At 43.8% G+C, this 23,100-nt stretch overlaps 1 protein-coding gene across 8 annotated transcripts in view; it reads left to right on the forward strand.

Moving 5' to 3' along the window:
• PLEKHA7 (pleckstrin homology domain containing A7) overlaps positions 1-23,100 on the forward strand; it is a 228,264-nt gene that overhangs the window by 98,694 nt on the left and 106,470 nt on the right. Inside the window, exon 1 of one of the 8 annotated variants that reach the window (XM_055317619.1) lies at positions 20,358-20,581. The exons of the other annotated variants lie outside the window; for them this stretch is intronic. Coding sequence (XP_055173594.1) covers positions 20,571-20,581 — 11 coding nt within the window. The 5' untranslated portion in view covers positions 20,358-20,570. Of the gene's footprint in view, positions 1-20,357; positions 20,582-23,100 lie in introns of those variants that run through there. 8 annotated transcript variants of the gene reach the window in all.

A 23,100-nucleotide genomic window follows, 5' to 3' on the forward strand; every position in this document is an offset into this window, starting at 1 on the left:
ATGGATGGAAATTCATCAGAATTCTCACAGTACATGACATGATTTTCACTGATTCTTTATAGCAGGACATCTTGAGAGGAAAAGGCACCGAACATGAAGGCGCTTCAGTGTCTTTGTGAAGAGGAAAAAGATTGAGAAACCGAAGGTCCTTTTGTTTCTTCAGTAACCTTGAACGCTGTCTCTTGGCTATACATTTTCTCCCGCTGTGATGTGCTCTAATACCATCATCACTGCTGATATTAATTGTTAGTATTATACTTGCTGCTGTTTGGTGGGTGCATGTGAAGTGTTTGCCACTATGAACAAACCACAGTTGATCTGCCTAAAATCTCTACAAAGAGGGCGCTATAACCATCTCTATTTTGTAAATAAGGAAAGTAGTTAAGTAACTTATTCGCGGTCATGGAGTAGGAGAGGGAGCTGAGATCTAAACCCCTCCCGTGTGTAAATTCTGACTAGGCTTGTTCCAGGTCTGTAGTTCCTGACTCCGGTGCAGGTGGTTATTGTGAACCGCAGCAGCTGATCCTCCTCTCCAGCCGAAGTCGAAGCCTTCAAGGATCTGCTGTTTGTCACATGACCTGTTTGGCCCTCTAGGGCTATCCCCCCCACTGGGAGGCATCCAGCCCGCTAAGCCAACACCTCCACCAGACACGTCCTCTCAGGCTGTGCCAAAAGCCTGGATGAGAAGAACTGTCCCTGACTTTGGAACCTAGAGATCTGCTGTCAAGGGAGGCATAGCCTTTAGAGATGAAAACCTGGGTTCCACCGCCTGGAGCCCTTCACCTTCCAGAGCCTCATCTTCCTCAACTAGAAAGTAGAGGGATTCCTGTCTCACAATTTTTTTTTTGGGGGGGGGAGTGTTAAATGAAACACTTCATTTTGAAATGAAGTGTTTATAAACTCTAGGTTTAGGTGGGGTTGTGAGACTAATGACAGTAGATTCCAGTGGGAGCCTGGGGAAGAATGTTCAAGGGGACGAAATACAGGGACAGCTAGGGGGAAAAGAAACAAAGGAATCTCCCTTGCCAGTCATTTCAAAGGCCTTCTTGCCCAGCCTTAACTGAGGTACCATCACGTATGGATGTGTTTCTACTTCCCTGCCCTCCTCTGGAGGAAGTGCTCACAGGCTTGGAGTGGGGCTGGGGGTTCCTGCAAGGCCCTCCCTGCAGATATTCACCTGAAGGCTCCGTCCTGCTGTTCTCTGGGGCTCTGCAGCAAAGAAGGCTGCCTGGAGGGGACTTGACTGTTTTAAAGGAAAGTTGCTAATAGATACTTTAGATTATGGTGACTGAGGAAAACACAGAATTTTTAAAATTATTTTTTTTGCCATCAAGGTAGTGTAACTACTTCCAAAATTGGATGATAGAGGAGGAAAAAAGCATTCATTTCACCTTACTGTATTTTTTCTAGATGTTTGGGGGAGGTGGGAGAAAATTTCGTTTGTTTTAATTAAGGTATACATAACACGGCACAAATTTGACAGTTTCACAAAGCAGTGAAAAGTCTTTACAGAATATGCTTTTAGTCATTTTGTACATATGATTTTGACTCTTCCAGTTAACTTATTCGTATGTCTGAGCATTTCTTCCTCCTTCCCATTTTAAAGATTTAAAAAATTGTTGCAAGCAGCATATGTAAACTGTATTTGTGAATTTTTAGTCTGACAGCAAAATACCAAATTGGTAAGTAACAGTGGTGACATGTTACAGATGACTTATTTTTATTTTTTGTGCTTTTATTTTCTAAATTTTCTACAGTGAGCAAGAGTATTCAGAGAAGTATACTGAGAAGATATTGTTCATAATCTTGGAATTAACATTTTGGCCTATTTTTATTCTTATCCTTTGCATTTCTTTTTTTTTTTTTCCTTTGCATTTCTTAAACATAGTTGAGGTTATATTTTGTATCAGTGTGTGGGTCCTGCTTGGTTTTCATTTAACATAAACAGTTACTAAGCTTAGATTCTTCATATATGCTGCTTTTAATGGCCGGGCAGTATTCTATCAAGTAGAAACACCATATTTTGTTTAGCCATTCCCTTATGGTACTATAGTTGGGTGATTACCAGTTTTTGTTTGTTTGTTTTATACTGTTAAAATATACCATAATGAACAACTTAGGAAACAAAGCATTTAGAAGTGTTGACCCTGAAACAATCAGTCTGGTGTTTGGAGCAGCTGTAGGCCTGATGGATGAGTATACAGCAGGCATTCAACAGTTGTTTGTGCTTAGTGAATCAGGAGACATGAGTGAAGGAGTGTTCTGCAGATGACTTGAATAGTGATAATGTGGAGGAGTAAAGAATGTTCTATGGCAGTGCAGGCCTGTAAAGAGGGCCCCCCAAAATGGACCGCAAAATCCAAACCTGTCATGCTCTGATAGCTTCCAGGTCTTTGAGAGGGTTCTGCAGTTTGGGCCATGAAGGATATTGGGGGAAGATAGTGACTTGCAAAACCGTACAGCAGGAATGTGGGGCTTTCTCTGTCTTTGCGCCATGTTGGAGAACCCAGTGCCAGTGGTCCTTCTCTCATCTGAAAGAGGGAAACATGGCCAGGACAGAAGCCTAAGGGGCGGATTGTTGTCTGAATGTGTGCTGCCCCAAACAGCTGCTGAAACCAAATCAATTTGTGGAAGGCTGTGAGGGTTTTCTTGGCTTGGCTCTCTCTTTTGGAATTGAATAGGAAAATAGAATTTCTCTGAAAAGTGTCTCTCTGTGTTTGTGCCTGGAGCGCTCTGTAATTTGGACCTTGTCAGAACAGCCTGTCTTTATTTTGAATTTGGAACCACTGACTCCCCTTTTCTTTACACTGTGAGCTATTTATATGCCCAAAAAGCATAAATGGAGGCCTTTTCACCTTCTCCCTCATGACTTCAAGAAATAAATAAAGGAAAGCAGCATTCTCTAGAATCTGTAATCCCTGAGTGCTGGTGGTAAAGAGCTGAAAAATATTCCAGTGTAGACATCTGTGCTGTGTGGTGGGCTGTCGATGGGCAGTGAGGAGCTTGGCTGCTGTCTGAGGTGCTGCTTCTCAGCCTTTTCTAGAACCTTCTGGGGAAGGGAGTCCTCAGTCACCTAGCTGAGCATATATCCCAAACACATTCTCTGCCCATTTATTCATGTACTCCTCCTGTTTGATTCACTTTGGTTATCGATCACCTAATGTACTGTACACATCAGTCAGGACTCGATGGCAGTAACGGGAAACTTGCTATTCTAAACAGAAATGGGTTTTGTACCATGCATTAGGTGTTATATCATTATTGGAAGGGTGGGAAAACAGGATCGAAGCGGGCCTTTGGTAGTGACTCCTAAAACAGGAATCTGAAAGTGGTCCACTGGTAATGGTTTTCTTTTCCCTTTTTACTCCCTCTTTTGAACCCCTCTTGCCTCCTGTTCCTAGGCTCTCTGTCCTAGATGTTAGTCTCTCACATTATTAGAAAAACTGCTTCCAAGAGTTAATGGAATGTGAAGTGTTAATGATCATGTCTGTTGTTCATAATACTTGATGTCACTTGCTGATCCTTTACTAAGTGCCCAGCTGTGTGCTAAGTCCTTTACGTGCATCATCTCAGTTCTCACAACTTCTGTTAGGTACTGAGTAGTAATACAGGTAAGGAACCTGAAGCTGGTAAAAGTGACTTACTTACCATTGCTCAGCTAATAAGTAACACTTGAATTCAAGCAGTATCCCTGTCTGGAGGTGATTACAGCTTGAAAGAAAAGCTTGGCCAAAGAAGATACTCAAACAAATGGCCAATAAACATGTGAAAAGATGCTCAACATCAAGAAAGTGCAAATCAAAATCATTGTGAGGTACAGCTTCTCTCTCTCTCTCTCTCTCTCTCTCTCTCTCTCTCTCTCTCTCATACACACAAACACTTAAAAGGATAATTAAAAAGTGCTGGTAAGAGGCGTCCTGGTGGCTCAGTTGGTTGAGCATCTATCTGACTATTGGTTTTGGCTCAGGTCATGATATCAGGGGTGTGGGATGGAGCCTTAGCGGAGCATCCACTTCAGATTCTTTTCCTCTCTCTCCCTCTGCCCCTCCCCCTGCTCTCTTTCTTTCTGTCTTTAAAACAAACAAACAAACAAATAATCTTTTTAAAAAGAGTGCTGGTAAGACTGTGGAAGAATTGGAACACTAATACACAGCTGTATTATGCAGTCATGTTGGAAAGCAGTCTGGAGGTCCTCAAAAGGCTAAACATAGAGTTACCATATGATTCACAAATTTCATTCCTAGGTACATATCTAAGAGAAATGAAAACCACGTCCACATGAAAACTCCTACATGAATGTTCAAAGCAGCATTATTCATAATATCTACTAAGTGGAAATAACCCAAATGTCCACCAGTTGATAGTGGATAAATGAAATGTGGTAATCCTTATAATGGAATATTTATTATTTGGCAATGAAAAAGTGAGGTACATGCCATAAGGAAGAACTTTGCAAACATGATGCTAGAGGAAACAAGCCAGTTAAAAAAGATGACAGTGTATGATTCCATATCTATGAACAGAATAGAGAAACCTATAGAGATAGAAAATAGAGCTGGAAGGGGAATGACAGCTAAAGGGTATGAAGTTTCTTTCTAGGGTGAGGAAAATTTTCTGAAATTGATTGGGGTTATGGTTACACAACTCTGCTATATAAAAGCCATTGCATTATACACTTTAAATGGATGAATTGTTTTTTTTTATTTTATTTATTTATTCAAGAAACAGAGACAGAGGCAGAGACACAGGCAGAGGGACAAGCAGGTTCCATGCAGGAAGCCTGATGTGGGACTCGATCCGGAGTCTCCAGGATCACGTCCCGGGCCGAAGGCAGCGCTAAACTGCTGAGCCACCAGGGCTGCCCTGGATGAATTGTTTGACATGTGAATTATGTTTCAAGTTGTTATCAAACTAAAAAAGAAGAAAAGCTAGAAAGGACAACACTTATCCAAATAAATTGCTAATGGTGGAATTTAAGGAATAGTATATAAATCCCATCTAATTCTCTGAAACTTTTGGGTCATATTAATTTGTCCTCGCTAGAATCTGGTCAGTGGACTTAGAGGCGATTTCTTTTCCTTAGTTGTCTTTTTTTTTTTTTTTAGGTTTTTTTGAGTTTTCTCTATGCAAAAGGAACATCATGACTTCTACATGTTGTATCACTTGAACTAGTTTGAGAATTTTTGTCCTAGAATAGAGGTTTTTTTTTTTTGGGGGGGGGGTGGCGGTGGAGGTAGCGAGGTATCACAGGTGTTCTTCCCTGCATCGAGCAGGTGTCAGAATCTAATCACTTCTGCCTGGAAAGCTGCCTGCCTTTTACCCTCTTGTTTCTTACTTACCTTCTGTCTCTCCAGAGACCACCAAGTTGTGCATAATTTTATGCATAACTTTTTTTTTTAAAAAACAAGGAAAAGCACATAGGAGGATGGTGGCGGTGGTGATGGGTAGTCATCTCAAATTGAATACTGGTAAAAGGAAGAAATGTAGTGGGGTGTCTGTGCCCTTAAGTAGTTTGTCCCATTTAATTTATCCAAGTATAATTGCTGATGCCAGCATTTCAGAGTCTACTTGTAACTCAGTAAAATACCTCATAAAAGTTATAAGGCCTGCACAGAAGGGGAATTCACTCTCCTTGCCGCCTCAGCTAAGGGCCAGCTGGACCATACATATGCTTGGTTTTTGTTGTTGTTGTTGTTGTTATTTATTTTTTTAACAGGAGTTATGGATCAGTGAAGTGTAATTTATTGAGATCCAACTGTATGTTTGAGGACAGAATATTCTATTGGGCAGTCAGAGTATAGCTGGGGATTTACAGCCCGTGAGGGGCTTAAAATTTGGAGAGTTATTTACCCATTACACAGTAAGTTGGCACCTTGGAGCATGACCTGGATTTCTCCGGCTCTGAGACCGTCTCTTTTATTGTGTGACATGTGTTTTTCTGTAAGTAAGGCCCAGGTGCCTTCCAGGTAAAAGGGGAAGTGAGAATTGGAGTATGTCTACTAGATGCCTCTCCCCTCACGTTGCCCCATGAGTCTGCGAGCACTTTCCTGTGCTATTCTGGCACCTGGGCTCTCTATGTCCCTACTGATACCTGGGATTGCTAAGAACAGGCCTGGAACAGCTCACAAGTGTGGTAGAAAGAGAAATCCCAGAGAGCTAGGTTTGGGTCCTCACCCTACCACTCACAAGAGGTCTTTGCCTTTGGGCACATCACTTTTCTTAAGGTTTTCCTAATCTTCAGTAGAAATAATGCTATCTACCTTACATGCTCATGAATATGAAATGGAAATCATAGGGAAAACACAAAGCATGGTGCTGGAAACCCATTAGGCCTTTGATAAAGATCATTACCTCTTTCTCAATCTGCTTTTCTTCTTTGCCTCCCCTTTTCCTGGCTTGATTCCTACACGGGGTTGGCAGAGAAAGCTACCCAGTTTTCTCCACCTCCAGTCAGAGGCCACCTGTCAGTGCTTTTATTAACATATTTTCTCTCTGCCTCCCAGTTTTTGTGCTAAATTTATCTATATCAAACACATTTCTCCAAAATAAACCCCATTGAAAAAAAATTGTTTACTCTAGAATAACGCTGCCCAGTAGAACTTTCTACGGTGATGAAATGTTCTTGGTGATTCTTCTCCTTTGCTCTTTGACTTAGATTTAAGATGGGTTGGTGAAGATTCATAAAAACCCCCTGAGACCTTGATTGGTGTCACACTGAATTTATAGATTGATTTAGGGAACAGTCAAATATTTTTACAACATTGGGATTTCCTAGTTCTCCTTTCATTTAGGCCTTTAAAAATATTTTTCAGTAAAGCTATATTTTTCTCCATGAAAGTTCTGTCAGAGGTCCATCCAGAGCCAAGTGACTAGCACAGTTCTGGATTTTCGAATATTGGCTAGGTGGCCATAAGTACAGTGGACTAGAGAGAGCAGTGTCTGGAAGCAGAGAGGCCACTGAGGATGCTGTTGCAGTAGTCCGGGGGAGAGAAGATGAACATCTGGATTTAGGTCTCTGAGGAGGGAGAGGAGCCACATATACTAGAGACGTTTCCTAGAGGAAAAGGAACAGGACCTTTTTAATTCTTCCAGGGCAAAATAAGGCAGAGTCATGATGATACTTGCTGCCATTTACCGATAGCCCACTGTGTACTGGGCCACGTGCCAGTATATTATGGTCGCCATTGCTTTTCTTGATGCTCTCAGGTAGCCAGTGTTATTTCTGTCCTCCAGACCAGGAAAAGTAATGAATCCAAAGAAACCCAGGGGAACAAAGTAAATGCTTGAATCTAGATCTAACTTCTGCCCAAAGGCCACTGAACACTTGTCTAATCTTGGGTCCTCTCAGAGTTTATTGGAAGTACTTTATGGCAATATGCCAGACCTTTCGAATTTTATGACTGAAATAAAAATGACTAAAATCCTGTCCTCAATCATAGTCAGAAAATTAAATTGGAGTGTTTACCTAGTTTTATAATGTTTGATAAAAGATCTAGACATGTCTGGATTTATGAGATCTATAAAATTTGAGTTGTTGAAGGGGCAGGAGGGAGGGCTTTGGAGATACAGATCATGTGACTCAGTGGAAAGCCTCAGAAGTATTTTTGAATTCTGACAGTGTTCCTGGTCATGTATTTCTGGGTAACATTTTGTTGATGTTTTTCTTCCATTGGTCAGACAAAAAAAATGAATAGCCTTAATTAAAATTTCTATTGTCTTTGCCACAGAGGAAGGAAGCCTTTCCGTGGTTGTCATGGTAATGTCTGAATGACACCGTTGAAGTGGGTAGTGATTGCCATCCAGAGCCCTGAAATGAGCATTTATCATTTTCCTTGCCCCCTGAGAGGCTTGCAGAACCAAACTGCACATTTCCTTAATCGTCTTTTAAATTCACATTTGAGCCAAGTGTGTGTGTGTGTGTGTGTGTGTGTGTGTGTGTGTGCGTGCATGCGCGCACTAGGGAATATACTGTGCTGCAGCCATGGTTAGAATCAAGTCTGAAATCCCATTCTGTTTGCTTTGTGTTCCTGAAGCAAAATGCCATGTGTGCGGTGCTCATGAAAAGTCTGAGAAAGTAATTAGGAACTAGCAGCCTTTTGCGTGGCACAACGGGATAGCTCAGGAAGGGGGCCTCCTCCCTGTCCCAGCTCTCTTGCCCCACTCCCAGGCACTCAGCAGCCTTGCCTGACACACCTCTGTACACAGCCCGTTTAGAGGGGCTTGCATTTAATACCTGGCAACTTTAAACGCTGCCACTTAACCACCCATCCTCCGCTGTCCCTTCCTGCACCTAGCAGGCTCACTGGAGCCGTCATGCTGCATGCAGGCACAGTGCAGCTGTTTCTGACACTAAAACTAGGCTCTTTGCTGGCTTTGGGATTTCTGCATGGTGTGATTGGGGTGAGGGAAAGGGAATGGGAAAGAGTGATGTTGTACAGCTGGAGAATCTGGATGGGTTTTCTGATTCTGTCTGCACGTGAGGCTACCCCCCACCCAGGCCTGTGAGGACAGGACAATGACACCTCTCCTTCCCAGTGGTGCTGTGCAGCTGCATAATGTAGATGGATTTTTCCAGAGCTCTGTCTGCAGGTGAGATTACTCGCAGGTCTAAAGAAGATAGGCTATGACACCTCCCACTCCCAACTGGATTTCACGTGACAAAAAGCAAAGAATTTGCCTTGAAGTCTTGGCTCCACTTCCTAGCTAGCCATGTGAACCTGGACAAGAACTCAACCTCTCAGAGCCTTAGTTTCCTCTGTAAAATGTAAAATGGTAATAATGACAGTAACTGTCTCCCCAGGTCATTCATTGTATCTCATTAGATGATGCTTTGTCAGCTATAAGTGTCAGATGTAAGCTGTAAATTCTAATTCATAAAGCTGATATTGTATCCTAGGCTGAGTGCTGGAGAATCAGAGCCAACTGAGAGGCAGGACAAGAAAACAACCATCAGAATAAGATGGTAAATGTGTGATTCCGGTGTATACCAACAGGCACTTAACTCTGCCTGGTGTCAGGGAGGGCTTCTAGAAGAAGGTGGTGACCCTTGCACTGACCCTTGAAGAATAGATAGAAGTTAGCCAGAAAGACAGGGAGACAGCCTTCAAGAAGAGGGAATGGTGTGTGTAAAGGCACTGAGGCACCACCGAAACATAGGCATCCTCACAGGAATGGGAAACCATGAGTTAGGGAACAGGTGAAGGGTGGGATTTGCCTTTATCCAGAAGGTCAGGGGAAGCGCTGGATGATTTGAGGGCAAGGAGTGACATAATCTGTAGGTTTAGAGATATTACAGGTGGCTATGTGGAAGACTGTTAAACATTAATCAGGAACAGGTGGGCGAGTGCAGAGATAGAATGATGACCTTAGAGGCTACTCAGTCATCCCAGTGAGAGTGCTGTGGGGATGGAGAAGATGGACTGGTTGGTGATATGGAAGTAGAGTTGACTAGTCTCTGATAGGGAATGAGGGAAAGGGGTAGAATAATTTCCAGCATTTCTATATGGTATTCCCGTTGGCCTTTGGAGAGGGACAAATTTTCATTGTGCAGGACAGTGTTATTTAGCAATCTGGGCCCCCTACCCACACAATGTCACTTAATTGCTGTGACAACAAAAATGTCACTGCCGTTTTTCCAAATGCCCCTGCTTGAAAACCACAAAATAGTGGTTTACCATCATGGGGAATGAAAGATGAGAAATATGGTGGGAAGGACTCCATTTTGAAATATGTTGATTTAATGGTGTGCAGGAGAAACCTTGGTAGAAGTGTCCTGTAAGTGTTTGGATCCAGGGATCAAGAGAATGGACAGCCCTGGATATAGAGCTTCAGGAATCCTACCCATGGCAGTGACTGAGCTTTCCCAGGAAGAGATAGCATGAGGAGGGGGAGGTGGATAGCAGAACCTTGGAGACTGTCATGTGTCTTGTTTGATCTTGCAAGCTGAGAAGGAGTGATCGTATTCCAGGACTCATAGGGAAGAAGAAACTGAAGCTCAGGGAGAGCAGATGACTTTTCCTAGTTTCTCTTTTATTCAGTTTTGGCTGGGTCACTGTCCAGATGAGACTGAGGAGAAATGGATTTTACCCCTTCAGTGAAGGTTCTTTTAACGTCTACTTTGTAGCCAATTGGCCCAAGTGTCTCGATGACCGAGCTGTTCCTATCTCTTCCTCACCTTGGGTTTAGAAGTCTCTGTGCGTTAGTAAGGAGGTTTCTCAAGGTTTGCTTTTTTTCCCTGGCAATGGCGGATTTTTCCTTGGTGCCCTCTGTGTTCTTGGTTCACTGATTGATAGACACCTGCGGAATTGCAGGGAGGCGTTTAACATGCATCAGATACCATCACTAGCAGAGAAAGTGATTCAAGGGAGCTCTCTCCACCTTCTGCATTCCTCCCCACCGACAGAGTTTGACGTTGGGGAATTGAGTCTGGACCTGGAAGAGCACAGTGGAATTGTGTGATTTAGCGATGGCAGTGTACAGCTGTGGCCAAAGTAGGGAGTGCTCAGGAGCAGGGGATGGTGAGGAGGCTTTCACTCCCATGTCCTTCACAGCACCCTCTTCTTTTTTTTTTTTTTTTCTTTTTTTTTTTCCGGTGTACAGCACCCTCTTCAAAGTTAGCAGTTGTTCTGGGTTGAAGAGCACCAACAAGTTCTACCAACAAGTTCTGGGCTCTGACCTTCAGGCTTTCTACCAGTTTCCATATATATATATATATATCTTTTTTTAAAGATTTATTTATTTATTTATTTATTTTATGATTGGGGGGGGTGGGGCTCAGAGACACAGGAGGAGGGAGAAGCAGGCTCCGTGCCGGGAGCCCGATATGGTACTCGATCCCGGGACTCCAGGATCGTGCCCTGTGCCAAAGGCAGGTGCTAAACCGCTGAGCCACCCAGGGATCCCCCCAGTTTCCATATTTTCAGCCAGAGTGTTGGGACTTTCCGACAGGGACAGGAAACTCTGGAGGTTTATTTCCAGAGTGTGGTTAGTCTAATAAGCATGGCTTCCTTTACTAAGCCCTTATCCAGTAGCAAAGTTTTCTTCTTGCCATGAGAAAATGAGAGCTGGTTTTGCTGTGTTTGTCTTCATGGTCCAGCCTTTGACTCCAGCTCTGGAGTTAAAGGCTTAGGTTTGAATTCAGGCTCTGTCCCTACTTAGTTGTGTAATCTTGCATAAACCCCTTATGTTTTCTAATCTGTAGAATAGAGATAATAGTACCCACCTTCTAGGATTATACTCAAGAATGATATAATAACTGCAGAGTGCCTAGAATATGATATGATACACTTATGGAAATTACAGTTTGGAGTATCTCTTTTATTTGGTTCTTTATCCACTGTCCTGCCTTCCTCACACAATTTGGCTCTCTGTAGAAATCTGTCACTTCAGTGTGTAGTCGGCCCACTATTTAGGGATGTGGAGAGCTAGTAGGTTTTCTTTAGGGAGAGAGATCTTGGTAAGACCAGCTACCCTTATTGTTTGTCTACCTAATTCTAGGCACCATTTAGAAGGTCTTTCACAAAGCCTACGCTCGCAGTGTGGGGTTGCAACTGGAACCCAGTTCTCGCTCCAAACCCACACTCTCTTGCTGTCTCCCCTGCTCTGTCTTCTCTCCGTCCTGCTTTGCCCCCTGCTCTAAAAAAAATAAAAATAAAATAAAAAAGAAATACCAGAATTAAGCCAAAGAAGTATGTCAGGATATTCTCTCTGGGCTCATTGCTTTGCTCACTGGAAAGTCTGGGTACTCTGAGTCCTCTGGGTCAGGTACCTTCTTCCTGCTGTGTTTCTTGACATGAGGCTCCCTTCCTGAATGGGCATCACTAGGAAATTAAGAAGGAAACTGGTTTGGGTGGGGGGTTTCCGAAATCATCCCCATTTTGCCCATTTCTAGAAGTGAGATAGTCCAAAAGAGCCCCTCCCTGACCAGATGTCTGGAGTCATTTTTTCCTTCCTCTACCCACCCTGAACTGAAGGTGGAATGGTCCCTTTTCCCCGAGTCTTGGAGAGATGCTGCGTGATTGGGCTTCTGGCGTCCCTTTGCTCGGACACCACTGTGAGAGACTCTTAAACAGGTGGGCTGAGGATGTCTTGAGCAAGCAGAGCAGCACGTGAGAAAGCAGCCCTGGAGGCTGGAAGGGAGCCCTTACCGGGACAGCTACAAGAGGCTCCTCCCACTGGAATGTGGCTGGACTACTTTACCTCTCACAACCTACTGACAGCTTTATCTTTTCTAAACAAAGACCCTGTGCTTTAATTCCTCATGAACATCCCTTGGGCTCTGGGCACAGCTAGCCTTCAGATCTGTGTGCTGATACTTTACAGCGCAACCCCAGTTTATGGAGTAAAGTGCTAAATGTCAAGATTTATGTGGGTCATTCTACACTGCACACCTGCGAGTGAGCTCATATGGCCAACTTTGTGCCTGTTCTTGGTCTCCTCCTTCCATTACTGCCCTGACCTCAAGGTAGAATGGGAAAAGTTTCTAGGTGTGTCCCCCTTGTGTTGAGTATCAGAGAATTACCACTTCCCCTGTCACCACTTGCTCATCCCTGCCAATGTGGAGGTGACAAGGAGAAAAGGAATTTGGTAGAGCAGCACCATGTTAATCAACTCCAGCCCTTTCCCATTTTATAGATAAGGGAATTGTGGACCAGACAGAGAAAGTCATCTGTTTCCTTCCCAGATGGCTGGTAGGTAATGTTATTTACCTTTAACAAATTAAATGCCCAAAGTAGAGTGCAAAGGACACATCATGATCCAGGGAAAGGGTTTGGCTTCTGCACTTGGATTCCGATGGGAATCCTAAATCCTTCTGAAATGTATGGCCTTGGACAAATGACAACCCCTCTTAACCTCAGTTCCCTAGAATGGAAATGCCATGTAGTGTTGAAGTGACTGGTAGAGGTAACATATGCAAGCATCTTAAGCAATTACCCACAATGATAGGTTTTCAGAAAACAGTGACTGTTGCTTTTAATATAGTCTCAGTGGCCTTTTAATGGATACTGGCCACATTGGACTCTTAAAGCTGTGTATCTAAAAGAAAAATCTTGACATAGGTACTGCCAATCTCAGAGTAAGTTTCCTATGAGAAGGGGCGTAAGGAACCCAACTTCTACTATTAGGCTATGACCACCTGCTCCTGTAACCAGTTTCCTGGAAGTAGGCATAGGTTCTCAGCCACAGATCCTTGTATCTTTGTTTACCCGCCAAAATATCTCCTAATGCACAAGATCTCTTCATCCTACCCATATACTTCAGATTTCACATTGTTCCTAAATGGTATGTTTCATGGGTTAACAGATTCATAGAGCTGGAAAGGAGCATACGAGCATTGTGACAGATACAGACCTAGGGTTTGTGTTTTTTCTATAGCAACATCTTGCCAAATGGTTTTTGACGTGGGCTTGAAAACTTCCACCAACAGGAGGCAGCCAGCCAGATGTTCAGAAGCCACTCTGACTTTGACATTGGTAGACACACAATTCCTTGAAAAATATGCTTCCCAGGGACTCCACCTACTGATCTAGTTCTACCATGTTGGCCTTCAGGGAACAAATCAAATTACTCTTCTTTATGAAAGCCCTGCAGAGATGATGAGAGTGGTCCTGTGCCCTGAATCTTCCCAGACCATAAAACTCCTGTTCCTTTAGTGATGTGTTTTTGACCCATTGGTTGCCCTTCCCAGTCCTGGCTTATCTCTCTTCCAGCTTTTCACTCTCTGATTAGTTTTTTCTTCCCTTATTTTTTCTTTTATTTTTTAAAAGATTTTATTTATTTATTCATGAGAGACAGAGAGAGAAAAAGGCAGAGACACAGGGAGAGGAAGAAGCAGGCTCCATGCAGAGATCCCGACGTGGGACTCGATCCCGGGTCTCCAGGATCATGCCCCAGGCCAAAGGCAGGCGCCAAACCGCTAAGCCACCCAGGGATCCCCCTCTTCCCTTATTTTGGACTAGTAAGTGAGTTCCAAGGCCCTACTAGCTTTGTGACAGCTTTTCCATACTGTTGACTAGTTGGTTTTGTAGTTAATCAAAGCCATTAAACAAATACAGATTCTGCATTATTTCCTAGAGCGGCCATAACAAGTTATACAGATTTGATGGCTTAAAACATCAGAAGCTTATCCTTAGAGCTCTGGAGGCCAGAAGCCTGAAATCAAAGCATCAGCAGTATTGGTTCCTTCTGAAGGCTCTGAGGGAGAATCTGTTCCATACTTCTCTCTCTGCTTTTGGCAGCTGCTGACAATTCTTGACATTCCTTGGCTTGTAGATGTTTCACTTTAGTCTTTGCCTCTGTCTGCACATGGCCTTCTCTCCTGTGCATACTTTATATACCACTTGAATCCAGACAATGGCTCTGGACTTCTGTGCAAGGTCTTTTGACCAGATACAAGGATTCCCAGCTCTAAAATGTAGCTTTCAGGGTGCCTGGGTGGCTCAGTCAGCTGGGTGTCGGCCTTTGGCTCAGGTCATGATCCCAGGGTTCTGGGATGGAGCCCTGCATCAGGCTCCCTGCTCAGAGGGGAGTTTGCTTTTCCCTCTCCTCTGCTGCTCCCCCTGCTTGAGCTCTTTCTCTCTGTCAAATAAATAAAATGTTTTTTAAAAATCTATTTTTCATATTTGTTAGTGGATATTAGTCACTGAAAGATGATTTTGTTTAAGGCGGGAAATTAATTTTGGAACAGGGTATGATGTTTTTTCATAATTCTTGTTTTCAGGAAGCTAGTGTTAATTTACAGTAAGTAATTATGATGACCTTGAGCAATTCTCTAGCCTTCTCAGACCTCCATTTCCTCGTTTGTAAAACAGATTGGATGAGGCAAGCTCTGTGTCATTTTTAGCTCTAAAGCTCTTAATACTGTGATTTCTGGAAAGCATCCCCCTTTGTGATAAAATGTTTCAAGTTGGCTTAATAAACTAACTGAAAATGAATAACTCTTGACTAAGAAGACAGATTATGATTCATGAATCTGAAAATCTGAAAAACTCTACCCTTTTGTTCACCTTTGACAGGATGTAGAGACTAAGCTGCTTGTTACACATTCCTACCCTCTTCTTGGTTACTCATGTAGTATAATATACTATGGGATTTGCATCTATTTGGTTCCTAAATATTTGTTACATGAATGAATGAATATACTTATGTTACATACCATTACTGGGAGCAAGTAATGCAATATCATTCTAGTCTTATCATCTAGTAAGTTTGGGCTTTTTAAGATTCCTCCTGAAAATAATAATAATTATAATATTAAAGGCTCCACGCCCTCCATGAGACTTGAACTCACAGCCCTGAGAGCAAGAGTCGCATGTTCCGCTAAGCCAGGCAACCCTGCCCTCGAATATTATTTTTAGAAGATGGTGGCAATGTTTCAATGTTGGTTTCTGTAGCAGTTTCCTTATCTGTGATGTGGGTGACTGTTGAGGACTGGACTCCAGGCCCTGTGCTCTAAACACCACAGCAAAATGTGTATTTTTTTTTTTTTTCAGATTGGGGGAGGTCTGTGGCCTTGTCCCAGGCAGCACTTGGTAAGATGCTTTTCTGTTGCGGGAGCCCTACCTGCTGTTAGTGGCCTTGTGGGTGTCCATAATGGGCTGCAGCCACTGGCACCTCTCTTCCTTTGGATTCTCTAGGGACCTTTGTTGGCAATGCCTCTCTGGGCTTTTCACTTTGTGGAAGAAATAGTCGGCTGGCTGTCCTGGGTCTTACCTTTTTAGGAGTCCCTTCAGGGAAGGCTAAGGATGAGTCCATTTGCCATTATTATTAGGAAGATTCTTCTCAGTTTTGTTGTTGTTGTTGTTTCTGTGTGTGTAGAGAGAGAGAAACATTTTGTGGCCTATTTTTGCCATTTTCTTTTAGTTATATTTTAGAATATATTTTACTTAAACTCAATTTGCCAACATATAGTATAACACCCAGTGAGTTCTTACTCTTTTTTTTTTAATTTTTATTTATTTATTTATGATAGTCACAGAGAGAGAGAGAGAAAGAGAGAGAGAGAGGCAGAGACATAGGCAGAGGGAGAAGCAGGCTCCATGCACCGGGAGCCCGATGTGGGATTCGATCCCGGGTCTCCAGGATCGCGCCCTGGGCCAAAGGCAGGCGCCAAACCGCTCTGCGCCACCCAGGGATCCCCAGTTCTTACTCTTATACAAGAAATCCTTATTCTTTAAAACCAAGCTCCTCACTGGGTGTTATACTATATGTTGGCAAATCGAACTTCAGTAAAAACAAGGAAAAAAATAAAACAGGGCTCCTTCTTTAAAGGAAGATCTTCAAAATAAATAAATAAATAAATAAAGGAAGATCTTCTCCACAATCAGTGGTGGTGGTACAAAATTGGTTGCAAACTCAGTGTTTATAGAGGCTTAATGGCTAACAAAAAAAAGCAGACTGTGTTTATGCTCTCCAATTTGTTTTTGGAATACTTGGCCTACTCTGTTTATCTTTGATTTCTCCCATTCTGGTTGAGCTACGGTTATAAAGAAGTTGCTTTCCTGTAGGAAAATTAGAAATATAGGTGTGATGATAAATAGCACTAAGTGTACATTCTCAACATTGGGAAGCACTAGGGAGTGATGGGGACTGCAGTGAACTAGAAGGACCATTCCACCTCTTGCGGGGGCCCAGTGCTGCCCCCACTTTGGTTTTTCCAAAGCAAGCTAGATTTTTATATGAAATGTTCCTGTTTTCAAACTTTGGTTCAATTTAAAAACTCTGTGTGGCTCAAATAAAACTCATTTTGGGAACAGATTGTTTTGCCATCAATTTTAAACTTCTCATATGTGTTTGGGCAGATTGACCAGGCTCCCACATCATCTCTGTCTATAGATTGGTCTGGTTTAGGGGTTCTAAGGAAGCTGTGATGTGGAGACATTGCTATGCCCATCCTTGCATAGGGATATGTGGGAATCCAAGATATGTAAAGTCAAAAGAAAGTTGTAGGATAATATGTACAGGCCAGCCCAGGTGGCTCAGCAGTTTAGTGCTGCCTTCAGCCCAGGGCATGACCCTGGAGACCCAGGATTGCGTCCCACATTGGGTTCCCTGTGAGGAGCCTGCTTCTCCCTCTGCCTGGGTCTCTGCCTCTCTTTCTCTCTGTATCTCCCATGAATAAATAAATAAAATCTTAAAAAAAAGAGAATAATATATACAGTTTTATTCTAGTTGTGTATTTTTTCTAAAAAAAGATGTGTATATAAAATTTAAAATACATAAAAGCTTCATAAAGGCAAAAAAAAAAAGATACTTAAGAAACTGGTAGGGGCACCTGGGTGGCTAAGTGGTTGAAGGACTTCCTTTGGCTCAGGTCATGATCGAGTCCAGGACAGGTTCTGGGATCGAGTCCCATATCAGGTTCCCCACAGGGAACCTGCTGTGTCTCTTCTTCTCTCTCTCTCTCATGAATAAATAAATAAAATCTTAAAAAAAAACTGGTAAAGGTATTGCTTCTGAGATTGACACTGAATTGGTGGCAAGAAAGGGAACTTCTGCATTTTTACTCTCTGTAATACAGAGTAATTTTTGAAAGGTAAAATGAAAAGAGTCGTCGGGATGTATAATTGCTGCATAAAGAATGTGAGCCTTCAGTGCTGACAGTGTTGAGGACGGATGGAAGCAGTGTGGCCCAGAGTGATCAGGAAGGGATGTTGGAAAGAGAAGGGGCCTTGATGGTTGGGCGGAATCTATTAGGGAAGAGGACAGCAGCAGCTGAAGCTTCCTACCCCTCAGGAGTAGGAAAGCATGTGTCTTGGGGACTGGGGGGAACAGGTACATTTGCAGGAGCTGTGGGTAGGGGGAAGTGCTGAGAAGGATGCTTTATCAGTGAAGGAGGGTGGTGTATGGCAGGAAGTAATGGAATGTTTGCTGTGCTCCAGCATGATCCATCTGGCAACAAGGACAAGGGAGCTTGTAGGCAGAGCCAGAGGGTAGGAGCCTTTCATGTGGCCTCTTCTGGCTTCCTTGGTAGCTGCCACGGGTCCCTGCTAGGGTGTTGCCTGGCGAATGGGGTTTATATCTATATACCTGATGAATAAGCTCATGGCACTTTCTATTCCTTCACTCCCAAGAGTGTGGGCTTTGGAAGCTTGCCCACACTGCTGCTGCTTGTTGTGGTTCCTATACCTCTGAAGTCAGCATGTCCCTCCCAACATTTTGGAGGTTCTGTAGAACGACTGGCCATCAACTAAAGTGTAGCCGCTAAGAACGGTTCCATACTTTGGAATCAGGTAGTAGTTCAGGGCTTGAATTCCGACCTTGCCACTTACTGGTTATGTGGTCATGGGATAGCACTTGACCCCTTTGGGCTTCGACACCCTCTGTGCAAAATGGAGATGGTACAATTTACCTTGTAGGATTGTTGTATCTGGCAGATTGATACCTAACACATACATGTGCCTGCCTTTACTTTTATATTATGGTCCCCACTCTGGCTTGTAGTTATGTATCTATATTATTTATGTTTAACATATGAAATATATACCTATCTGTAACTGTTTATGACTATATCAGTCTACGTTGTTGGATTGTAAGCTCCTATGCAGTGGGGATAATATGTTCTAATCATTTTACTTCAAAGCACTCAGAGTGCTAAGGACATAGTAGGGCTAAATAAATGTTGGATGAGTGGAGTCTGTGTTCTTTAACCTACTCCAATCTTTACAGCAATCGACTTGTGATTGATTAGGATGTGTCTATAAGTGTGGGCATATCTCCTATGCAATAGTTAAAACAAGTTTTGTCAAGCTGAATGCCTTTATTAGGATGATTATCAGGATGGCTCATGAGTCACTTATTATTTAATTCCACTGTGGTACATCTATAGTTTGTGGGCCTTGATGTTCCTACATTTAGGATGTCTTTAAAATCATATAAGATTGTGGAAGGCATGTATACACAGTACTAGGGCCTTAGAAGGTGCTTTTGGAAGTGAGAGGTACTAATGCTTGAGCTTCATTAGTTTCAAGTAAACCATCTCTGTGTTTAAAGATTTGCAGAACACTCACTATAGGCAGTAGTAGGAGTTATGAAGAATAAGGAGATTTTTTTAAAAAGTGTTATATATTTATTTGAGAGATAGCAAGTGAGCACAATCTGGGACAAGCAGACTCCTCACTGAGCAGGGAGCCTGGCTCGGGGCTCAACCCCAGGACCCTGAGATCATGACCTGAGCTGAAGGCAGACACTTAACTGACTGAGCCACTCAGGTGCCCCGGATAAGATTTTTAAAGTGGAAAAAATGGTGGTAATACATACAGGTTTTAGTAAAACCATCATTCCAAGAAGACTCAGAAGAAAATCCTCTGTATGTTTTTTTTTTTCGTTAAACAAATGTATATTGAGCACCTACTGTGTGCCAGGCACTATGTACACATTGGAACATAGCTTTGAAAACCAAAGTCCTTGTCCCGTGGAGCTTATATTTCAAGTGGCCGCCTGTGTCATGACTTATAGACCTACTTAGATTGTAGTAAAGAGCCACAGTGCTAATCTGAGGCTGTGGCAGTAAAGGCACGTTGATGCCTTAGTTTCCCTTTCTGACTCCTCTTCCTTCTCTCCAGGTCTGTTCTTTTTTTTTTTTTCTTTTTAAAGATTTTATGTATTCATGAGAGACGCAGAGAGAGGGGCAGAGATATAGGCAGAGGGAGAAGCAGGCTCCCTGTGGGGAGCTTGATGGGGGACTCAATCCCAGGACCTCAGGATCACCCCCTGAGCCAAAGGCAGATGCTCAACCACTGAGCCACCCAGGTGCTCCTCCAGGCCTGTTCTGAGAGGGAGAGCCACATGGTTAAATCTATGCTAAGAGCACCTGAGTCATCCCAAGCAGTGATGAAAGAATCATAGCCGGGTTCCCTGAGGGTGTGGGGATGGTGGCTTGGGACTGCTCAGGCACTTCCCTGCCCTTGCCCATGGGACAAGCGTGATAAAGAAGCTATCACTTTCCCACTGAAGGCTCTGTTTTAGGGCCAATTTCAGCCATGAAGGTAGCACAGCAAAACTGAGGGAGCAATTCATTCAGACTCCAGAGCCAGTAAATGGAGGTGTTTCCTATGTCCTGCTTCCAGAGGAGTAGCCAGGCCCACAGTCTCCCAAGAAGAACAGCAGGATCAGGAGACTTGAAGCGCCTGCCTCACTGTTTACCACCAGCCAGTGCTCTGCTTGGCCGCAGCAGCAGGGCAATGACTCAGAGCTGGAGCCCTGTTCCTTGTGTTGTTGCCAGATTTTGCGGGGAGGCGGGGGGGTGTGTTGGGGAAGAGGGAGAATGAATGAGCAAGTGGCTGCTGGATTCGAAACACCTTCAGAAGCAGCTGCTGGAGAACCGAAATTGAGAGTAGGCGGGCTGTGAGCCTCCGCCTCACCTCTGCAGGCAGCTGGGGCCTCCTTCCCTGTCTGACCGGAACCCGAGCTTTCATAAGGGCTGGGTCTGGGGAAGAAGACACAGTCCTTCCGAACATGGAGCTCACAGAGAGAGTGAACGTGTCTTCCGCCTTTCCCGGTGAGATTAGGAGAGCAGGTTAGTCCTGTACGGGTTTCACCGGGACTCCGTTCACTGCGATGGATTTTGATTCATGGAAGTCAGGTAATGACCAGAGGGAGTTTTTGATGGCTTGGTTGGGAGTGCCTGCAGTTAAAAAATAAAACCAAAAAAAAAAAACCCCAACACCAGATGATCCAATTTAATTGAGAATAAATAGGACAAAAGTATCATTAACTTCACCTCCCCGATGTCATTACAAAGGATTTTCTGTTGGCTAGAGAGATTGGGGAGGACAGCATTCTGTCCCGTTCCTTTGTGTTTCAGTTATGTGTAGTGTTGTTCTGTTTCAGTCTGCGGCTCGGGCAGTAGTCAGAGATGAACCTCAGCATCTCGGGATGTTGTAGTTGGAGGATCCCTACAATATCACCTGGTCTGCACATCTCATCTTACACTTGAACCCAACTTACTGAAGAGTATTAAACAGAAGTACAGAACCAGGTACTCTCTGAGGTCGACAATGTTTCCTGGGCAGTTTTAAAACTTACATAGAGTGTGCATCCCCGACTCAGCACAGCTTGCTAGGGAGGCTGTTTTTCTTGGGCTGTGCTTTCTGAACATTGGGGCTTGATCTGGTGAGGGACCAAAGTGGGGCTGAAGGCAGGCGCCTACTGATCTGAAGTACTTTGCCTGGCAGGCAAGTTCTTTAAATAGAAGTTTAAACTGGAGGCTGAGTGTAGTGCCTCAATTCAAACAGAAAAAAACTGTGTTCTTGAGCCGCTGTCCTACAGTGTTTGCAACATGGAGAAAGGCAGAGCAACTGGATTAGTGTGGAGTTTTAGAGCTAGCAAAAGAAAAACTATAACAGGCACTAAACGTGGAGTGCCGCGTGCTAGGCCCGTTATCAGTACTTTCAAAAACAATCTGGCAGGATTGGAATTGTATTCTCTTTTTTCAGATAAAGACACCATTCAAGGGTCAGTAACTCCTTCAAGGTTGTGCACCACCAAGTGTGCAGCAGAGCTGGGGTTTGGACTGTGATCTGTAATGTCTCTGAACAACAGCCTGGGGTTCATGCTTGGCAGGCTTCATGTGGCCTCTGCACTGGACAGATGAGGAAACCAAGACCCAGAGAGGCTGAGTGTTTGCCTGGGGGGTGTGGAACTGGCAGTAACAATGCTGGTACGTTGGCTCCTGGTACATTGCTTCTCAGCCAACTTTCTTAAAAAAAAAAAAAAAAAGCAGGAGGCTATTAGTTTTGGTTCCCTCATTCTATCAGGGGTTTGGCTTTAATCTTTTCATGGTTCTTGACATCCTGTGAAGTCAAAACTCCCTATTAACCATGTAGGAATCCTAAGTGCTGGGACCCCATGTGGGAGCTCAGGAAGAAGGCAATTCTTTCCTATGGGTTACTGGGTCAGAAGAAGTAATTTATGAAATGAGTTGGCCACTGAGTAGGTCTGAAAACATCTGGAACGCCTAATGAAATATAGAGCTTTTCAAATCATGCTGGAAGACTTTAGTCCATCAAATCCAGAGTTTGGACCTTGAGTACTTGTTTGGAAGTTCTAGCAGGGGAGCGCAGCTACGCATATACCCTTGACTGAAGAATGGTCCTCCTCCAACGGGGGTGGTCATCCTCTTTGAGTGCGCAGCTTTGGGACGCACATGGAACGGTGAGGGAGGAAGGGGACACCCGCCTAGCCAGCCAGATCAGCCCTATCAACCCTGGCGATCAGTGGGGTAACAGATGTCACAGCCAGATCCCCCTCACATCCAAATCCAGAGTTTGGAAAGAACAGTTCTCTTTGTAAGATATGCAAGCTTTGAGTTTGCTTGGTTAATTTTGTGACTCCTTTATGCCCAGCTCTGTCTCTGCCAGGCTCTGCCCCTTTAGCACCTTTGGATGAGGATAACAACAGGTACTGACTGACCCTTCAAGTGGTAGGTCTGGGGTTTGGCTGGATTTCAGTGTGTCTGCTTAGTTGGGTGTGTGAGTGAAAGCCAGGGGTGGACAGTGTGGGCATGGGGAAAGCCATTCCTTGGTCTGTGCCATGCTCCTCAGGGCTGCTAAGTCTCCAGCCTGCATGGAGGAACCTTTAGTAGGCCTACAGACCCCTCTCTCCCCCACATTCTCTGGGGGAGGCATGGCAGGTTGGGTTGCTGTGATCAGTAAATGAGGTGGGTTCTGCACAGCCTGTCTCTGAAAGTGATGTGTTTGTGAACTCAGGCTATTGAGATAAAGGAGTTCAAGTGCCTGCTCCATGGGTATCCCTGTTCTGTGTCGCAGGAGACACATGAGAAATAAGTGAATCACGGCTCCCAGCCCTCCAGGAACTTAGGCTCTCACTGGAGGGAGAGAGAGAGGGGGAGGAGAACAAACACACATGAAATAAATAGAGAGCAATATAACAGCATATAATCAGTCACCAAATTGTAGGTTTCATACCAAATATTTTCCCAGTTCACAAAAGGGAGATACAGGTGATGTTTGTATTATCCTCCTGTGTGTTTTTAATCACTCAGTAATTTCCTCTTGGGTGTTTGCATTCCATTCTTTGATTCTCTCTGTTGAGTGTATTAACCTCCTTTGCGGGGGTGGGGGGGGGTTTGCAGGGAGGGCT

The sequence above is a fragment of the Nyctereutes procyonoides genome, unplaced genomic scaffold, assembly GCF_905146905.1.
Source record: "Nyctereutes procyonoides isolate TBG_1078 unplaced genomic scaffold, NYPRO_anot_genome, whole genome shotgun sequence".
Classification (NCBI taxonomy): Eukaryota; Metazoa; Chordata; class Mammalia; order Carnivora; family Canidae; genus Nyctereutes; species Nyctereutes procyonoides.